The sequence below is a fragment of the Aspergillus melleus genome (genome assembly GCF_016097325.1).
Source record: "Aspergillus melleus strain CBS 546.65 chromosome Unknown contig4, whole genome shotgun sequence".
NCBI classification, from domain to species: domain Eukaryota; kingdom Fungi; phylum Ascomycota; class Eurotiomycetes; order Eurotiales; family Aspergillaceae; genus Aspergillus; species Aspergillus melleus.
In genome coordinates, this window is record NW_025763373.1 from 1,659,213 (window position 1) to 1,679,417 (window position 20,205).

General features: G+C 53.5%; 7 protein-coding genes across 7 annotated transcripts; 3 read left to right on the forward strand and 4 right to left on the reverse strand.

Moving 5' to 3' along the window:
* Nucleotides 1-283: 283 nt before the first annotated feature.
* On the forward strand, nt 284-1,854 carry LDX57_007506 (putative DNA mismatch repair protein; the record flags this gene model as incomplete). The annotated part of the gene is made up of 4 exons (XM_046089223.1): nt 284-690; nt 744-1,129; nt 1,173-1,706; nt 1,781-1,854. 4 exons carry the CDS (start codon nt 284-286, stop codon nt 1,852-1,854), a joined length of 1,401 nt encoding a protein of 466 aa, XP_045945193.1.
* Nucleotides 1,855-3,222: 1,368 nt separating this feature from the next.
* LDX57_007507 (uncharacterized protein) lies at nt 3,223-3,479 on the reverse strand (the record flags this gene model as incomplete). Its single annotated transcript, XM_046089224.1, has 2 exons — nt 3,223-3,279; nt 3,354-3,479. The coding sequence occupies 2 exons, from the start codon at nt 3,477-3,479 to the stop codon at nt 3,223-3,225; spliced, it is 183 nt and encodes a 60-aa protein (XP_045945194.1).
* A 1,125-nt stretch (nt 3,480-4,604) lies between these two features.
* Nucleotides 4,605-5,643, reverse strand: LDX57_007508 (uncharacterized protein; the record flags this gene model as incomplete). The annotated part of the gene is made up of 4 exons (XM_046089225.1): nt 4,605-5,002; nt 5,102-5,349; nt 5,413-5,523; nt 5,582-5,643. 4 exons carry the CDS (start codon nt 5,641-5,643, stop codon nt 4,605-4,607), a joined length of 819 nt encoding a protein of 272 aa, XP_045945195.1.
* An 873-nt stretch (nt 5,644-6,516) lies between these two features.
* On the forward strand, nt 6,517-7,706 carry LDX57_007509 (alpha/beta hydrolase). The gene has a single exon (XM_046089226.1). It carries the CDS (start codon nt 6,776-6,778, stop codon nt 7,556-7,558), a length of 783 nt encoding a protein of 260 aa, XP_045945196.1. The 5' UTR covers nt 6,517-6,775; the 3' UTR covers nt 7,559-7,706.
* Nucleotides 7,707-8,978: 1,272 nt separating this feature from the next.
* On the reverse strand, nt 8,979-9,218 carry LDX57_007510 (uncharacterized protein; the record flags this gene model as incomplete). The annotated part of the gene is made up of 1 exon (XM_046089227.1): nt 8,979-9,218. One exon carries the CDS (start codon nt 9,216-9,218, stop codon nt 8,979-8,981), a length of 240 nt encoding a protein of 79 aa, XP_045945197.1.
* Nucleotides 9,219-10,183: 965 nt separating this feature from the next.
* On the reverse strand, nt 10,184-11,120 carry LDX57_007511 (uncharacterized protein; the record flags this gene model as incomplete). Its single annotated transcript, XM_046089228.1, has 3 exons — nt 10,184-10,923; nt 10,996-11,014; nt 11,079-11,120. The coding sequence occupies 3 exons, from the start codon at nt 11,118-11,120 to the stop codon at nt 10,184-10,186; spliced, it is 801 nt and encodes a 266-aa protein (XP_045945198.1).
* A 593-nt stretch (nt 11,121-11,713) lies between these two features.
* On the forward strand, nt 11,714-20,073 carry LDX57_007512 (type I polyketide synthase; the record flags this gene model as incomplete). The annotated part of the gene is made up of 12 exons (XM_046089229.1): nt 11,714-11,896; nt 11,963-12,376; nt 12,433-13,026; nt 13,083-13,133; nt 13,186-13,765; nt 13,826-13,979; nt 14,027-15,035; nt 15,099-16,730; nt 16,785-16,846; nt 16,908-18,768; nt 18,828-19,148; nt 19,213-20,073. 12 exons carry the CDS (start codon nt 11,714-11,716, stop codon nt 20,071-20,073), a joined length of 7,722 nt encoding a protein of 2,573 aa, XP_045945199.1.
* Nucleotides 20,074-20,205: the final 132 nt, after the last annotated feature.

Here is a 20,205-nt window from a genome sequence, read left to right on the forward strand (position 1 = left end):
GGCTCACCTCATGCTGATATGCAGATGGAACTGAAAAGAGATGCACCTTCATGTTTTTCCGTTGTTGGAAGGACACGTCGGGGTGCTGACTCAGCTCACGTGGCCGTGCGTGGAATTATTCCCACCGTCGAGTCCTTCCAACAACTTCCTGGGTTTCATCACCAATCCGAATTATCATCAATTTCGTTTATATATCGCGTTCATTTAGTTCCACCTTTCATATATCACCTTACCTCAGTAGCTTCATCCATGACCTTCGTCTATCTGAGTACCATGGTTGAAGATGCCGATCACGGCTCTTCCTAGTTCCACTGTTCACGCCATCGGCTCTGCGTCAGTCATCTCGGATCCTTGCTCAATTGTTAAGGAATTAATAGACAACGCCATCGATGCTTCAGCCGCATCCATTGGTGTCGAGATATCCCAGAATACGCTCGATCTCATCCAAGTAAAGGATAATGGGCACGGCATCCCTTCCGCCGACCATGCCTTCGTATGCAGACGCACCTTCACTAGCAAGATCCAGACCCTCGAAGATCTGAGGAGGGTCGGAGGGAAGAGTCTGGGCTTCAGAGGCCAGGCGCTGGCCAGTGCGGCTGAGATATCCGGAGGTGTCAATATTCTTACCCGGGTTGAATCGGAGCTGGTCGGCAGTTCTATGAAATATGGGCGGAATGGAGAGCTGTCTAGGTGCGTACGGCAGTATGCTCCCCTGATTAAGCAATCGACTGATCGTTCTAAAGCACCCAACGGACTTCGCATCCGGTCGGGGCCACTGTTCGTATCACTGATCTGTTCAAGCCGATCCCTGTTCGGAGACAAACCGCGTTGAAAAGTTGTGCCAAGACTTTGACGAGGATCAAGAAAATGATCCAAACTTATGCCATGTGTAATCCGTCCAAAAGATTCTCGTTCAAGGTCCTAAAGGCCCGAGCGGAGAAAAATAACTGGGTCTATGCGCCGCAGCATGGGACACTGATGGATGCGGTGTTGAAGATTGCCGGCTATGACGTTGCTTCTCACTGTGTTGAGAGACGATGGCCATGTCAAGAGCCTGCGCAAGGGATAGATGCAGAAGCTCATGATTCCGGCTTCCGTCTGGTCTCATTGCTGCCTGATCCCGACTGTGGTATGTCTATCCCTTATAGGCTCAGGCGCAGCTGATCAGATAGACTTGACCAAGATAAATAATACCGGCCAATACCTTAGCATAGACGGCCGACCCATATCAGCAACTCGAGGAATCGGCCAGGATATTGCCAAACTCTACAAATCATATATACGCGCCGCCGCCTCTCGCCAGGAAAGTTCAACGACGACAGACCCATATCTTTGTTTGCAGATCTGGTGTCCTGAAGCGAGCTACGATGTTAACATAGAGCCAGCCAAAGACGATGTACTATTTGAAGACTCACACGAAGTGCTTGGCCTAGTGGAGGATCTCCTCCAGGTCACATATGGAGGGAAGGGCGATACCAACGGCAAACAGAAGTCCAAAGAGAAGTCAGCTGTACGAAACAATGGCTCATTTGACCTACTTCTCGCTCGCAGGGATGATGAAGCTGTATCAACGCACGGAAATAACCAATCTAGCCTTCATGCGTCCGTTTCGAGGAGTACTCAGCTGCCTGCTCAGTCTCCCACATCTCCTGAGATAAATAGCCGCACTCGCGAAACTTCGGACTCGGAAGCAAGCTTGACTCCAGGTATGCAGAGCCCTGTGGTCTCTCAGGAAGGACCCAACCCGTGGTCCTTGACCAGTTTGAATGCTCCGACACAGCGAAGGAACAGCGTCAACTTGAACAGTACCGGTCCGCGTATAACGAAGTATGTTCCTGGCAGAGGGTTTTGTGAATGGAGCCAAAGCTCCCGAGAGAGAAATAGAAGAGCCTCTGCAGCTTCGATATTACCCAGTCCGTCAGCATCCAGTCCTGAATCTTCCTCTCGTTCAGCAGCGGCGTCGCCGTCCAATGCAGCGAACTTCCATGTTCCTCAAGTCTTGACATTACGGACACCAAACAAACCAGTATTACAGGAGCAAAATGAAGAGCGACAAATCAATGGGTTGGACAGATGGTTAGGAAGATCATCTGCAACAATGCCTTCCCAGGCATCTACGGAGTTGGATGAGTCCCAAGAGCCATCTTTGACCCAGTTGGCTCAGAGGCGATTCGAAACATCACCGAAAGGGCACGAATCCACGAGCCAAATTGCATCAACCGCAGGTCCTTCTGGGCGTACGCGAGAGAATTCGACATCATCAGCCACATCGCTAAATCGGGGGCCAATTCTCCATAACGAGATGAACAATGTGCGAGGAGAACAAGATAAAGTCCCTGTTCCATCGGGCTGGTCAACTGGGCTTCATCAGCTTTCGCAGTCTAATGTCAGTGCACTAGAAGACGCTCTTGACTTTGAGAGGCGCAAGAAGGAAGCAATCCAGAAGCGTCGGGAGCAACTCCGGAGTCAGTCAGGCAACCCACACCTCAGCCGATATCTTGCTGCACGCGCTTCCTTGTCGCAATCTGAAATTCCAGCCTCCTCCAGGGAGGAAGGTGTGGGTGATGCCCGGTCAAATGACTCGACCGAAACTCGCACATTAACCGCCTCTGCGACCTCTGCGACAGAGTCTGTTTTGCAACCATTTGACCCCAGATCGTACCTTATGCGCCATCGGAGTTCACATTTGCAAGGAGCTTCTGGTAGCAGTAAATTGCGCCGGATAAACACCGATAAACTGCCATTTGAAACAATCCCAACCGGACAGGAAATACATGACATTGGTTTGAATCAACCAATCGACACCCCATATCTATCAGAAGAATTTGTTAGATTGTCAGCCACAGACCTATATACGCGTTCTGGGCGAGAGTACGAAACGTTCGGATCGTCTGAGTCTAATCCAGATTTGCTTGAGGCCTGGACGCATCGGCTGCGCTCATTGATCACCAAGAGGTATAATACCGAAGATGGATCTGTCCCAAATGTACAATTTGATTTGACTGCATTAAGCCGACGGTGAATCTTATAGTATTTTGCGAGTGTCATAGCGGGTGTATATGTTACGGCATGTATAACTACAGATTTCTCTCTTTTCTCCAAGCGTTGATGACGGTATACGATCTTCTGAGCATCTGAAACGGCGTCTGATTGCAAATTCACCGAGTTCATGTCATGATCATATTCCAATGATATGAAATGTTACCCCCGGGCAAAGACCCATCATTCCAACTTCCCAGCCAAAACATCCAACCCAGTACCTTGAACAACACCCTGGTCCTAGAACCCCTCAGCATCAGCAATCAACCATCACCCAACCCTCTATCCACTCAACAAGGAAAGAAAAAGCCTACCATAACACCATCCGGAACATTCGGATTCGTCACCACAAACCTCGTCGCCTCCGCATTCTCCCCACACCACACCATCCCCGACTTCCCACCCACAATCGCCGAAACGACCTCCTCCGCATAGCTCATCTGATCCATTCTTCCGCGACCATCTACTCTACGTTCTCTCGCGGCTACAGTGTCTTCAATGGCTTTGTAGAGAGAGTTCTCGGGGAGCTTGAAGTCACCGAAATATGTCTGGCCCAGCGTCTGTACGGCCCCGGTTACGATCGATAGCACGCGGATTTTGAAGGGCTGGAGTTCTAGACGTAGGGTTTCGGCGATGAGTTCGAGAGGGAGCGTCTGGAGGTGGCGTAGGTTGCTGGGTAGATAGGTGGGGGTGGTTAGGTCTGCCTCTCGTGTGATTCGCACCCCAAACGTTCGTCTCGAACAACTCCCTCCCCTGATCGAGATCTTCGTCTAGGAGTCGGCATGAAATGGTTCCGTCCCGCGTTGTTGATTAGATATGTTAGTTTTTCTTGTCCCTGTCTCTGCCCCCAGCCCCTGCCCCTGTGCCTATCCCTGTGTCCGTGTCTCTGTCTGTGGCCGGGTCAGTAAGATGGATCTAGTCCTGGGATTGGAGATATCTATCTATCTGCGGTACTTATGGGAACTCGGGAGGGCGAGCGCTTTTAATCCAGTTGTATGGCATATTACTATCAGCGTGAGCTGTGGACTGTAGGCCGTGGGAGACAAAGGACGGGGCTTAGGTAGTACTTATTTGAGTATGTACAATGTACAGAGCTAGGGAATTCTTTATCTGATCTGGCGAGTGTTGGTTGTTGGTTCATGTTCGGACGTGCGTGCTTGGCTGTTGGTGAAGGGACAAATCAGGGAGAGCCCAGGGAGGGTTAGTTGTTGGTTTGATCCCGGAATTAACAGCGGGTGGATCAGAATGAAGTACTGGACTTCGGTGCATCCTTCCGATCGGAGTAGTCTCTTTGATAGTGCTAGGGTAAGAGTAAAGCGAGTCTTCTCTGCTCGGCGTCTCCTGGCTGTGTCTGGATGCATCGGTATAGGATCTGTTATTGGTGATCGGCAATTTCTGGCATTGAAGCAGGCAACGAAAAGAAAAACCAAATACCTGAGAAAGTCTCACCCAGCAAGACTCCATCTCACAGGCGTGTATGTACGCAAGTACAAGTACGTATGTACAGTGCCTCACATCACAATCAGCCAGCGCCAACCAGCCCATCCCAGTATCGGCATCCAGCCTCAAGCCTTCCTCCCCACGACCGTAATTCTCGGAAACGCAAACATAGCCCCCTTCCGACTCTCCGCCGCCGCCTTAGGCACCAACTCCATGATCTCCTTAGCCTTGGCGCCGTTCGCCGCGCGCTGCGCAATCATATCGTAAATCATCAGGTTGCAGTGATGCATTGCGTACTCGAGGTGCGGGTCCGCCTTGACGCGATGCGCCTTGACGTCGAGGAGACCTTCCTTAGCAAATATCTCGGGCAGCTGGTCCGGCCAGGCGGGGATGAGTCGGGGGTCCTGGGACGCGGTCATTTTGAAGAGCTGTTGCATGGATTCGTCGGAGACGGAGGGGTTGGTTTTGGTGTATTTCATGCCGGGAACGTCGACTTCGGCCCATTGGAGGTAGCCACCGGGTTCTGTAGGAGAGAGACGGTGTGTTAGATTGATGCGACCGTTGTGGAGGTAGGTTGAGACCGGAGCAGGAAAGGGTTAGGTAGGGTGGGTATTAGGCGGACTTAGTAGAGCGAGCAAATTCCGTAGCAAGGCTGTCGGGTCGCCTTTTACGACAAACACGAATAATTTAATATGCACGATGTCGTACTGGCCGACCAGCTCTTCGGGGACCGGGGAGAAGGCATCCCAGGTGCGCAGTCGCATATTAGGCGGGAGCCACTCGGTCGGCGGTGCCTGCGCGATGTCGAGGTCATATCCGTCTAATTGGCAGGTCGGTGGGAGGTGCGGCGCTAGGTCGGTGAGCCATGCTCTGAAGGGATTAGAACTAGAAGCGATAGCAGTGCGAGGGAGGAGATGAGGTCTCCAGTCTCACCCTGTTCCGGTGCCGACGTCGGCGATTTTAAGATCCTTGTTGGTTGTGTCGATGTCGGGGTGAAGGAGGTATCCGAACATCTGCGTCCATAACGAATGCTGCAAATTGAGTCTAGCGATCGTTAGGTCCGTCTAGTCGGGTAATTAAGAGAGCTAGAGAGGCCCCATACCTGGAGCAATCGATGTAGTCTCTGCTCAGCAGATACTGGTCATTGGTGACAGATGAGCCCATTGTTGGTGGCGTGTTGGTAGGATCTGGATCCCTAGAGATTGTACCCCGCAATGCGAGACCTTTTAATTTAGGATAGAAAAAAAAACAACCCACTCGTTCAATGGCTGCATGCAAGGAACCCCTCCTTCAGTTAGACCGAGATCCACGGACCGTTAAGGCAGGACCGGAATGGGGAAATGCAACGTCGATGAGGAGAAGCCGAGAGGCGATAACGCGTCCATCGCGAGTCTGGTCAGTGTGGTCTCTCTGGTCGGAACAAACAAAGAATGGACAACCCCTCCACGCAGTCAGCAATTAATGCCGATCGGGCGCCTTCGGGCTGGCAGGACCCACTGAAGTCGTTGGGGGCCAATTCGGGATGACAATTTCCTGACAAATTTGAGTCCTGGAGTCCGGACGGAGTAGGGTCTTGACCTTGTAGCTTGTACACTTGTACACTTGTACACTTGTACACTTGTGCACGGTGGGGGACACGGAGTTCCGCTCGAACACGATCGTTGATTCTTGGGAAAAGATCTTCTTAGTGTCGGTTGTGGCTTCACCCTCCGACCAGATGGTCTGCCTGTCAGATCAGTTCATCTAGAACCACGGGCTGTCTGGTCCTTGACTCCTTGTCCGGCCCCTTCGCACTAATGTCCGTCCTTGTTTGGGGCTGCATTTCCAGCGTCGGGGCTGACCGCACTGATTGATTATTGATTAATGATTATACCTTGTCGGTGTCAAGTGCCAGCGCTACTTGCCTGTTGAACAAGGGTGCTTTGCAGTCGCGTCGGACTCGCTATCAGAAGTTCAGAGCTAAGCACTTCTAGCTTAGGCTTACAAATGGTAGGGACTCCGTAGGGGAACTTTTAGTGCTTTAAACTTAGGGTGACTCCGTACTCCGTAGTTGGCCCTTTTTACCTCTGTTTTTACCGTTGGAAGTGGTCTAAATTTGCTGACTCGTACATAAAAAGAGGGGTGACACCTCGACACGACTTTTTTGTCCTCCACCCCGCCGGTTGTTTATTATAGTCTACCACATCTATGACTCTACTAGTCCCTACTCTATAACACAACCGTTTAAACCCTAATTCTCTCCCTCCCTCCCTCCTCTCTCCTCGGATCTTAAAAAACAAAAAATAAAACCCCTCCAATGACCGCCGTCAAACCAACGATCGTCCTCGTCCACGGGGCCTGGCACACGCGCCCCAGCTATCGCCGTTACATCGACGATCTGACGGCGCACGGATTCACCGTCTACTGCCCGCAGCTGCCCTCCTGTAGCCTCATTCGCCCGCCCGTCGCCGGCTATGCCGACGACGTGGCCGCCGTGCGTCGCACCGTCGAGCCCCTCGTCAACGCCGGCCAGCGCGTCATGATGCTCATGCACTCCTACGGCGGCATGATCGGCACCGACGCCGTCGCCGACCTAACCTGGCCCGAGCGCCAGGCGCAGAACCTCCCCGGCGGCGTCGTGCACCTGATCTACCTGTGCGCCTACATCGTGCGCCCGGGCGCCTCCGTGCTCAGCGTCTGCCAGGAAGCCGGCATGATGCATCTCTGGCCGCAGTGGGTTGCGAACTCCGACGACGGGACCACCTTCCCTGTCGACCCGGTACTCATGTTCCTCGGCGGCGTCGACCGCGCCCTGATCGACGAGTGTCTGTCGCATCTGGTGCGCGCGCCGCACGAGATCTTCATGACCCCTGCGGAGGGCGACGCCTGGAGGAAGATCCCGGCGACGTATGTCCTTACGCAGAACGACTACTCCGTCCCGCGGGTGTACCAGGACATCATGCTGAAGAAGGTCCGCGAGGACGGCGTCGAGTTGCGGCTATTGGACTTTGACACGGGGCATTCCATCTTTCTCACCTTGCCCCGGGAGATGGTCCAGTTGGTGGAAGACGCCGCGGTGGATGAGCGGAATCCCAGGTAGCAAGTATACTGCCTACTCGATTGACGAAGGGGGGCAGGCAGGAGGAGGTTGATTTGGATCTTGTTCATTTCATGTTCATATTCATGTATTTAGCACAGCATTAGCACCGTGTCCGTTCATCAGTAGCGGTGTTTTGCGACGTTGGTTGCAAAACACGATCGATTGATTGTTTGTCAAGCGGTTTAGCGTAATCAAAATCGAAACTATTGCAGAGACTTTTGATTGTTGTTATTTAGACCCTGGAAGATTTGCTTCGATTTCAGGGTCTACTACACTCTCACCTACCCAATCGAGTCTAGTCCTACGATTCCTATCGAGCATTGGTATCTGACTACAACGAAACAAATCTGTAGAAAAGGTGTATTCGGCCGTCACCTTCGAACACGCGATGGTCCCGTCCAATATGGGACTACCTTCCTATTTAGGAATCCTCTTGTGTTGCAAATAATGTAGACCATGTTAGTCAATCCATCCATTATGTAGCTTATGGAATGTTAGAGGGAGGCGACCGCCGGATAATGAAGAATAATAAAGTGATTCGATGAATGCCTTCGATCTCCACGTGAATGAAGAATTCATGGATGTTGATACATGTAGAAAGGGATGATGTCATCATGTTAATGAAGTTGGTTATAGAGAGCGAACAATAAAATCCTACGCATCCTTTCCCTCAAGCATCTACAGACTACAGACATGTCTACATTTCACCTTTTAAGTCCAACACGGTGCAAGACTCCCAATGTCCCAGAACCAGTAACAAAGGGAAGTTCTCTGCGCATCCTAATGAAAGAGGCGTGGTCTACGCGTCATTCCAATTCCCATCTCTCTCAACGCCGAGCCCCGTGCTATGCGAACCCAATATAGAACAACATCACACGGATGCGTGGCCCGAACCAAGTTTTCACTCGTCTCGTTCGTTTCATTCCCATTCTTGGTTTTCTTCGGTCCATCAGCCCCGCCGTATCATCCACGTTTCCCCCCATGGAGGGGACGGAGTTCCTCCCTGTCCGAGATCAACTGCTCATAGGTGTTCTCGTCGCTCGTCGCTCGTCGCTCGTCTTCTTCGTATGCCGAGCGCGTACCAAAGATCCTGGGATGGCGTGAGTTCGGCAAACAGGCGCAGATGACGGGCCAGCGGCGTTTTCGATAGACGGGATGATCTTTTTTTCACCTTCACGGGGCGTGTACGCGCATGATGTGATGTTGGTTGAATTGAACTCGATCGCGACGAGGGAGAGGAGACGGGACGGATGTTGGTGATGCGGACGAGATACTATGGACAAGGACGGGACGGGTTAGTATATTGTCTTTTCCGTTTTCCTCTGTTTCTCTCTCTTTTTTTTTTCCCTCTCTTTCTCGCGTTCTCGCGTTCTCCCTCATATACGGACACGGGCAAGATCACTCTCTGTCGCTTTCGGTCTTAGTCTTTGGGGCGGGAATTTGGATGCTTAGAGGTCGTGTCGTCCATCCCCTCCGTTTTCAAGGCCCATGGTATTCTTTTCTCGCCACTATCGATATCCCTGAAGATGGTGCTCCCGTAGTAGGATTTGATCTGGTCGATGCAGTTGTCGGCGACGGCGATAGCGACGGAGACGTTCTGCGCGCATAGGCAAATAGGCGAAACCGGTGCGAAGACGAAAACGACGACGACGGAGATCATTTACGCAAGGGCGTGGATTCACGGGGAGGAGGTGGCGATATACAAGAGCGATCTGTAAGGTAGGCAGGGAGGGGGCCGAAAGGGTGTACTCCGTCGGTGTAGAAGACATCGATGCATGTGAGCTGAGCTGCGAAGTGAGGGGTTCGGTAGCATCATAGCATGGTATCCGGCATAGCCGATCGTGCAAATCAACAATCAACACATGGTGACGACCAAGACGATCCATGCATCCACGCAGATCTTCCGCGTCTCGTCTCGAAGTTTCGCCACGAGTCGGGGCCCAACCGAGGTGAGGCCAGGGTCTCCCAGGTAGTAGTCGCTTTCATTCGCGGTGCTGGCTCTTTATATATCCCTGAACATCTTGGCCCCGAAGATAAACATCAATCCGTGGGGGCACAAAGTCGGGAATACTCCAGCCCTGTCTCAGAATGGTTAGCATCGCGAAAGGCCAAGCAGGACAAGGACAGAATCCTAATGCCGTTGCTGATCACTACTCCGAGTGTACTCTGAAGAATTCACTTGCAGATTGAGATTCCACTCCACGCAGCGCCAGAAGATCCAGAAGGCAAAGGGCACGGCACGGCATGGGCTGTCAGACGGTGGCTTATTGCCTTATGTATTCTTAGCCCATGGCAACGGACACGGACTGACCACGCCAAGCGAGCAGCGTCTCCACAGTGTTGCAGTTTTACAGACGCTAGATACGAATCGATACATGGCGCGACACAAGTCCAGAGTCAATTACTCCTGGAGGATTAGTTAGATTAACCCGGGTGGGAAAACGGAGCCCGACGACTCTCCTGACTGGCTGGACAGGGTGAACTTGACGAAATGACCATGCCGTCTATTGGAATTTGGAATGTACAGGTTACAACCCTAACGAAATCCTCTCCAAACGTATCGGAGAGTCGGAGAGAAAAAAGACAAATCAAAAACCTTGACTCTTGCCCCTCCTTTTTCCCTTTTCACCTGACTCGCTCGAAAGTTGCTCTCACCGCGGCCACCAATGCTATGAGATCATCCCCCTCCGAGGGCACAGCGTGTCCAGCCCCGTGAATCACCTGCTCGTTGACCTCCGGCGCACACAAGCGCGACAGTGGCGGGCCCATACCCGGATAATCCTCGTCGTGGGCGGCCCAGCAGTTCACGACGGGAATCTCGACGAGCGGCCGGTCGCACAACGACGACGGCGTGATCAGTTCCACGCGCCCCCTTTTCAATGCCTCCCAGGCAAACGGCAGCCCGCCGCAGAGGAAAACCGCGCAACGGAAGGGTGGCAGCCGAGGCAGATGGGTCGAAGGATCCACATCCTCATCCACCGTCGGAGTCGGACTTGGACTGGGACGGGATCCGTGTGTCTGCAGACTCTGTGTCTGTGTCTCCGTCGGAAATGAGGGTGGTTGTGGTTGTGTTTGTGTCACCGTCCCTCTCTGGGACTCTGTCTGCGCGATGATCAGCGTGGCAGCCAATACAGCGCCCTGGGAGAAGCCGATCACCCCGTCAAACGGCCCATGGGAGTCGATGTACTGCGCCAGATCGACCACGGCTCCGAGGATGCTGGCGGCTGATTCGTCAAAGTAGGAGAAACTCTCCACCTCGTCGCCGAAGACTTCGCGAATACCGCGTGCGGGTGGCCAGAGCACCGCGCCGTCGATGAAGTCGAACTCGTGGCTGTCCGTCGCGTCTAGCTGGTATCGTAGAGAGGCTAACATGGTGGAGTCGGTGTCAGTCCTCGGGGAGAAGAAAACAGGAGAAAAAAAAGTCCGGATTTACGAACCGAGTTGGGTTTTGAGAACCTGTGGTCATGAATCAGGATCATTCTAGTAGGCCATGTAGGAGATATCGAGATGGATAACATACATCGCTGCTCGTCCCTTGGCCGTGTAAACAGAGGAAACGCATGGTAGGACGGTTGGAGGGGGATGTCCGAGACCAAAGTGGCACGGTGCACAGATCAAGAGGGAATCAAGAATAATCCAAGCACTAATACGTAAAGACGTAGCATTAAAGTAAAAAAAAGGCCGAGCCCTGCAGGACAAACCGGCTCTGGAGTCGCATATCGTCACCCGGCCATGTGGAATTAATAAAGCAGAGTTATCGCTTAAACCTTACAAAGTGGGCGGTGCTGTTTAAACTTCCCATTTCTTCCGGAAATGAGAGATGGTCCGTTCGAAAGTTCGAGAACGACTAGCCAGTAACCACAAACTTTCCCACAACTCCTGTGAGTCCTGTCTGATGTCTCAAGGAGGTTAGGAAATCCCGGCGAAAGGGGCCCCTTCATCTTTTAGTTCGATCCTTTCATTCTTCACTTATATACTCCATATTGCCCGGCCACGCGACCCCCCGGTCGGTCGCTAATTTAGTCGCTCCAGCCAGGGTATCCTTGGGGGTCTTTCCCCCCCTGTTGGTTTTTTTGCAGTCTATTTTTATGGTCCGGTTTTCTATTCTAGTATATTTTTTAAAAACCTACTTTTATTGTTTAATTTATCCTCACGATGCAGACCGACGACGATCCGATCGCCGTGGTCGGCTTCTCGTTGAGATTCCCTCAAGATGCTGACTCGACCGAGTCCTTCTGGGAAATGCTCAGTCAGGGCAAAAACGCCATGACCGACTTTCCGTCCACGAAATTTAACATCGACGCGTTCCATGGACGCAAAGGGGCAATGAACGGCACGGTTTGTCCTTCATCCCTTCACCTCCCGATCTGTTGAGGCATATCACCTGACTTGATGACACTGTAGATGCCGCTTCGTGGAGGCCATTTCCTTAATGGCGACTTAGGCCTCTTTGACGCCCCTTTCTTCTCCATCACCCCGGCCGAGGCCGAAGCCATGGACCCCCAACAGCGCATCATGTTGGAGACGTCATATCGCGCGTTAGAAAATAGCGGGATTCCCATCACGCGGTGTCGCGGGAGTAGGACGTCCGTGTATACCGCTACCTTCACGGATGACTATAAGAGCGTGCTGATGGATGCGCCTGATAACCTGCCCCAATGTGCCGCGACGGGCCTGTCGGGTTCGATGCTGGCCAATCGCATCAGCTGGTTCTACGATTTCAAGGGTCCGAGCATGAATCTTGACTCGGCGTGTTCGAGCAGTTTGAGTGCGCTTCATATCGCGTGTGGCGATTTACATAACGGGACTTCGCAAATGGTAGGGACTGTGATCTCCCGAGAAAATAATATAAGAACTAGCTGATGAACTTCTAGGCCCTCGTCGGCGGCTGCAACCTCGTCTTCCACCCTGACTTCATGCTCATCATGTCCAACATGGGCTTCCTATCTAGCGACAGCCGGTGTCAGAGCTTCGACCATAAAGCCAACGGCTACGCGCGCGGCGACGGGTTCGGGGTCGTCGTACTAAAAAAGCTCTCCGCCGCGGTGAAAGACGGCGACACCATTCGCGCCGTGATCCGCGCCACAGGACTGAACCAGGACGGCCGCACGCCCGGTGGTATCACACAACCCAGCGGCGTGGCGCAACAGGCGCTGATCGAGGAGACGTTTGCGCGCGCGCGATTAGACATGCGGCCAGTGCGGTTTTTCGAGGCACATGGTACCGGCACGGCGCTGGGGGACCCGACGGAGGCGGGGGCAATTGGGAGGTCGTTTAGGGAATTCCGGTCGGACGAGGAGCCGTTGTATGTCGGGGCTGTGAAATCGAATATCGGCCATTTGGAAGGAGGGAGTGGCATGGCGGGCTTGTTGAAGACGATTCTCATGCTGGAGAGGGGTGTGATTTTGCCGAATGCAGGACTGGAGAAGGTCAATCCGAGGATCGATACGAAGAATTTGAGGATTCGGGTGAGGAATTCGCGGTTCTTGGTTGTGCGGGGTTGGAGGCTGATATATCTGTTTAGTTCCCTACGGTCTCGATGCCATGGCCGGATTCAGGCCTGAGACGTGCTTGCGTGAGTCGCGGTTACCCCAGGGGGAAGGTGACACGTTATTGATGATCAACAGGTCAACTCCTTTGGATTTGGAGGTTCCAACGCCGTGGTCGTTCTTGACGACGCCCTGCATTACCTAGAAGAGCGTGGGATTGACGGGCTCCATCGCACGACAGATATGGAAGACATTGAGTACGAACGTCCACTCAAGAAACCCCGTCTAGAAGGCCCGTCACGATCAATGGACGCAGTTCAACCGCCGCAACTAATGGTTTGGTCTGCGGCCGACGAAACGACACTCAACACGATGCTGGATTCATTCAATGACTTCGTGCGTCCCGGAAAGAGACAAGCATCTCCGTCATCGCTCATCCCAGAAATGGCATATACGCTAACCGCCAAACGAACGAATTACGCCTGGCGCTCATACGCAGTTACAGATAATAGCGAGGATCTCGGATCGCTGGAGAAATGGAGCGCGAAGCCGACGAAAGCGAACAGCGAACCGGGATCGCTCGCTTTCGTCTTCACGGGTCAGGGCGCACAGTATCCGAAGATGGGGCATGGGTTGCTGGCATTCCCGTTCTTCCAATCGCGGTTGACGGAAATCGAGAAGATTCTGCATGGCCTGGGATATGGCTGCTCTTTGCGAGGTGGGCTGACATCATAAAAAAAACTAACAAAAGCTAGAGACGGCTGACTGATGGACGCAGAATTCCTCTCGAATCCCTCGTCTCCGATGAATGAACCGGAACACAGTCAGACGGTGACGACTGCAATTCAGATTGCGATAGTCGACTTCCTGAAGTCTGTGAACGTCGTCCCGGCCGCCGTTGTAGGCCACTCGTCTGGGGAGATTGCGGCAGCGTATGTCTTCTTCCACCATGATGTACCGGAAGCTAACTGTGAAATAGTTACTGTGCAGGTGTTATCAGCGACGTAACAGCACTGACAATTGCCTTCCACCGAGGTCGCATTGCGCAGAAACTCCCTAAACTTCACTCCGCGTCACAGGGCATGCTTGCGGTGGCCATGAGTGAGCCAGATATCAAACCCTTCATCGACCGGCTGAGCGAGTACACCGAGACGCCTCGAGTCCAGATCGGCTGCCACAACAGTCCCCAGAGTCTCACGCTAACCGGAGACGCCGACCAGCTTGCGCTCATCCAAGATTGGCTCGAAGAGGGCAAGCATTTCTGTCGCAAGCTTCGAGTCAACGTTGCATATCATTCCGTTTTCATGGAAGCCGTTAAAGAGGAATACCGACTCGCACTGAGCCATATCGACAGGGACCCCGTGCAGCACGATCTAATCCCTATGATCTCCAGCGTGACAGGCACTATCGCCCGGCCACGCATGCTGTGTGATCCTGACTACTGGGTGCAGAATCTCGTCTCACAAGTCCGGTTCTCGCCAGCGGTGTCTCTTCTGGCCGTTCAATCGGGCAAACCACCGCGAATACAACTTACCTCCAGGAAACCGCAGACGCTATCCGGCATCAACATGCTTGTTGAGATCGGCCCCCACTCCACCCTACAGGGCCCGTTGAAGGAGATTCTCACCAAGGCGCGCGCTCAGGATCGTCTCAACTATACGGCGACCTTGAACCGTCAGAAAGATGCATCAAGAGCGATCTTGGAAGCTGTCGGGCGCCTTTGGGGTTTCGGTTATCCGGTCAATCTACTCAAAGCTAATGGCATCGACAATGCAACACCAAGGCCTGTGCGGACAGATCTCCCGGAATACCCGTTCAATCACTCTAAGAGTTACTGGTTTGAAGATCGACAGAGCTCTGCATTCCGATTCAGAAAGCATCTTCCACACGAGCTTCTGGGTACATTGACGGTAGATTCCACCGCCCAGGATTCGCGCTGGCGTAACATCATTGACCTAGAGAAACTTCCGTGGCTGGAGGATCATCAGGTAAGAACCACTTCAAGTGTTCGCCTCTCTTGCGCGCATGGTCAAAAATTGACAATGAAACAGATCAGCGGCGACATCCTTCTCCCTGGTGCAGCGATGCTCTCTATGGCGATCGAAGGCGTTCGACAACTTTACAGCAGCAGCGACATCACCATCACCGGCTTCGACATCCGCGACGTCCACTTCCTCAACGCCCTCCAAGTCCCACCCGCCAGCCCAGGAATCGAAACCCAAGTATCCTTGACCAAGCAAGAAACTAGAAACCCCCATGCTCAACCCTGGTACAAATTTCGAATCCTCACCTATACGTCCGAATGGCTGGAACACTGCCGTGGTTCCATTCGACCGCAAGTACAGGCAATCGATCCAGCACGATACAACGCGGAGCTCCTATCCATTATTCGAAGTTGCACCGAAGACGCACAAATCACCCGCGTCTACAACTCCATTCGTGACAACGGCGTCAACTACGGCCCCATCTTCCAAACTTTGAGCGACGTGCGGATCGACAAAAACGGCGCCGCCGTGGCGCAAGTTCGACCATTTTCCAATGACGCGCGGATCATTGAGTCGGCGAACGTCGATCTCAAACCATATGTCATGCATCCATCGGTCCTGGATGGACTATTCCAACTGGTCTTCCCGGCTCTGAATGAGGGAGGCGCGCGCGACATCCCGGCCATGGTGCCCTCTTATGTCCGGAAGCTGTTCATCTCTGCGGACGCCTCTTCGTCTGGGCAGAGTGCGCCACTGCGAGCGAGTACTCGATCTGCACTGAACGGTTTCCGCGGGACCCAATCAAATGTCGTCGTGATGTCGGAAGGAGGCGATAAAGTGCTGTCGTATATGGACGGATATCAGACGACGTTCGTCTCGCAGGCCGAGGGCCTGGAATCGTCCGATGACAAGGACAGGCACCTACTAAGCTATTTGAAATGGCAGCCAGATGTCACGTTGATGGACAACGAGCAACTTGCACAGCTTTGCGCACAAGCAACGCCGAAGCCTGATTCTACTCTCTCTGGATTTGATAGTCGTCTCTCACTCCTCATGCGGTCTTACGTGCACGAAATCCAAGAGGCCCTTCACCCGTCCTGGCCGGATGGTATTCCCAAGCAACTTGCCGGATATATCACAGACGAGACTCATGTGAAGGACAGCGAGAATGCAATCATGCGCCCAAAGACGAACGGTATCCACGATCCCAGCACCCGCGTAGCCCTGGAGGAGGAAATCAGAGCCGCCAACAAGACCGGGGAGTTCTACGTCTCGCGGGGGCAGCAGCTCTTGAACTTCCTCCAGCAAGGCACGACGTTCTCTCATCCCGAGTCTCAGGAGTCCCAGGATGAGACCATCCAGGCGTATCTAAACGAGCGACTGGCCAGTGAACATCTCGGAAAACCATTGGAGGCGTTCTTATCTGCCCTAGCGCACAAGAACCCGCTCATGAAAATCCTAGACATCGGCGGCGGCTGGCAGGATACTGCCCCTTGCGCAGAAATTCTATCCAAATCTGGTCAGGCCCTGTGGGCTCAGTATGACTACACTGAACGAGGCCCGGAAGACCTGAAGAGGGCCGAGGAACGGCTCTCGGGTTTGTCTGACCGCGTCCAGTTCCAGGTCCTGGATATCGAAAACGATCCTGTCGACCAGGGATTTGACGATGGCTCCTATGACATTGTTGTTGCGACTTCAGTAAGTAGATTGTACTTCTATTCTATGACTAGGAAACTCATTGCCCTATTCTAGCTTCTTCACTCGACACCCGATCTCAGTAACGCACTTCGAAATATCCGAAGACTTCTCAAGCCGTAAGTCAACTCACTTTTCTAGATTACCAGATTAGAGCGTCACTGATACCTGACTAAACAGAGGCGGTCATCTCATCCTCTTCGGCGTCATCGCATCACCTCAATTGAGAACCGTTCTCGCAACAACTCTGCTCTCTACATGGGGCCGAGCCCCCAACTCCGGTCGTCCATTGGGTGGGTCCTACTCTAAGGATAGTCTACATCGACATTTGACGGAAAACGCCTACAACGGTCTCGACTTCATTATAACCGGTTCTTCTGAGCACTGCGATACGAGTTTCGTCGTTGCGTCGGCGAACGATGCAACACCGCGCCCTAAAGAAGAGGTTCCTTCGCGCCTGGCTATCCTCACGGACGGAGTCACCTCCTCGCAACAGATTTTCGCTGCGCGATTGAAGATGCACATTGAGACGACAGCGGAGGGGGTCCAAGTCGATATCTACACGTTCTCCGAGTTCGTGTCCACCGCCGACGCGCACGGCCGGTTCTGCATCTCGCTACTCGAATACGAACAGCCTTTTTTCGCAGACATCGGATCCGAGGACTTTGATCGGTTGAAAACAGCACTATCGATCACGGACGCGATCCTGTGGGTAACCAGGGACGCGAAACGGTCTGATAGTCCGGAGTATCATCTGGTGGACGGGTTCTCGCGCTCGCTGCGCTCGGAGAACGGCACGCTGAAGTTCGTGCGATTAGCCCTAGACGGCAGCTTGAGCAAGAGGGTCGATGATGGACTGGGCTCGGTGATGACGGTTCTTCGGCAGGCGAATAGTTCGGCGCTGGATGAGATGGAGTTCGAGTATGAGGAGAGAGACGGATTCCTGCAGATCCCTCGGGTGGTGCAGACTCCGGATATGAACAAGATCCACGAGGCCAAGATCACGCCGTTCCAGGAACAGGAGGTCCAGGTGGGTAATATGCCTCTGACGGCGGTGATAAAGACACCGGGCATTATTAATAGTATTGGGTATGAGGAAACTGGGGATTCCGATGCAGATGGATCTTTGGAGGCGGATGAGATTCTGATCGAGGTCCAAGCTGTTGGCGTCTGCGTTGAAGACTACAACATCGCCTTGGGGCGGAATAGCGACGAAGCTATCTTCTCCGAGTGCGCTGGTATTGTCAGGCAGGTAGGGTCGCACAGCGGGTTTACCGTCGGGGACAAGGTCTTTGCGAGAACTCCCGGTGCTTGCACTACGGGACTGAAATGCAAGGCATCCTGTGCTGCGCGTCTGCCGGCGGGATCTGTGTCCTTCCTTGAGGCTGCAGCCCTTCCCACGGCCGGTGTGACGGCGCTTCATGCGTTGACCGGCGTGGCTAATCTCTCCGGCGGCGAGACCGTCCTCGTGCATCACGCAGCCAGCTCTGTCGGACAGATCGCGGTGCAGATTGCCCAGCATCTTGGGGCAAGGGTAATTGCTACGGTCGACTCGGAGGACGAATCTACGCTGTTGCGGGAAACCTACCAGATCGAAGCCAATTGTGTACTTGCCAGGCATGATCCCGAACTTCCCCAGCGAATTGCGACCCTGACTTCGCGCGGTGTCGACGTTGCGCTTAACTTCGAGCAAGGTGATGATCTTGATCACTGCATCGAGGCCCTGGCGCCATTCGGCCGACTCGTCAATGTCGGATTGGCGCGCAGTATGCCATCAGACCATTTGGTCGAAGAGATGGCCACGAAATGCCTCACCAATTCAACATTCAATCTTTCCAGCTTACAGCGCCATCGTCCGTTGCTGGTCCGAAAACATCTTGAGAGCCTTGCGTCCTTGATCTCTAGCGGAGCCGTCAAAGGAGCAGCTCCCCCGCTGGCTTTCCCTGCAGCTCAACTCGACCAGGCCCTGCAGCAATTCCAGAAGGGGCAGCAGAACATGGGCAAGGTTGTCCTTGATCTGCGTCCGAAGCAGACTGTAACTGTAAGTTCCTACTTCCCACACAATAGTTCTGCCTTCCGACAACTCATGCATTATCACAGGCTCGTGTCCGAAACCGCCCATCCTACACCTTTGACGCCAACGCAACCTACGTGATAGCAGGAGGCTTCGGTGGTCTTGGCCGCAACGTCTGTCGCTGGATGGTCAGCAGAGGCGCGCGAAATCTGATGATCTTCTCACGCTCCGGCGTTCGGACGCAGTCATCCAGACAACTCATCGAAGAGCTCACGGCCTCGGGCGCCTCCGTCCAAGCCCCAGTCTGCGACATCACGCAGGCTGAAGACCTCCAGCGAGTCCTGGCGCAGTACGGCCCGAATATGCCACGTATTCGTGGCTGCATCCAATGCACCATGGTGTTACGGGTATGCTCATACATCGCCTCCAAACCCCTCCAAAACAGACGACTAAGCTAACAACCACCTTCAGGACGCCATCTTCACGAACATGACCCACTCCGACTTCATCACCGGCACGCACCCCAAAACCCACGGCTCTTGGAATCTCCACGCCCAGCTCCCCTCAGGCATGGACTTCTTCATCCTCTTCTCCTCCGTCGGCGGCATCCTCGGCGCGACCAGCCAAGCGAACTACTGTGCCGGCAACACGTACAAAGACGCGCTCGCGCGCTACCGCACGCGACTCGGCGAGAAGGCCATCTCCATCGACCTCGGCATGATGGTGTCGGAAGGCGTAGTTGCCGAGACAGACGGCATGCTTGACTCGCTGCGTCGACTCGGCTACTTCAAGGACGTCAGCCCGACGGACCTCCTCGCTCTTCTGGACCATTACTGCGACCCGACTCGACCGATACCATCACCACACTCAGACGAGGCGCAGATCGTCGTGGGGATCGAGAACCCAGCCGGCATGGCGCGCAAGGGCCTCGAAGTGCCGCACTGGATGTCACGGCCGTTTTTCAAACACTTCCAGCTCATTCAAGCGGCTGGGCAATCGTCAGGAGGCGGCAGCGGGAAGACCACGCAGCAGCAACCTGATGTGCAAAGCATCTTACAACAAAGCCCCTCGGTCGAGGAAGCCGGCGCCCACATCGCAGAATGGTTGGTCAAGAAACTTTCGCAGATCCTGGGCATCCCTGTGGCGGAGATTAGCCCGCATAAACCGATCCATGTGAATGGGATCAATTCGTTAGTGGCGGTGGAGTTGCGGAATTGGTTTGAGAAGAGGATGGGGGCGGATATTGCGGTGTTTGAGATTCTGGGGAGTATGGCTATTACGCAGTTGAGTTTGTATGCGGCGGAGAAGACCAGGTTTAGGCAGGGAGTTTAGGAGGGTTTGGTGATTGGGTTATGTGTGTATGATTATGTGAGAGGTTTTTTTTGATAGCGTTCTGTTGGTTTGTTTGCACCTGCATTGCCTTGAATATCGTTGAGTTAAGCTTGAGTATGATACCATCAAATG

Coding starts and splice junctions, on each gene's coding strand:
- LDX57_007509 (XM_046089226.1), top strand. CDS start 6,776: ATGACCGCCGTCAAACCAACGATCGTCCTCGTCCACGGGGCCTGGCAC.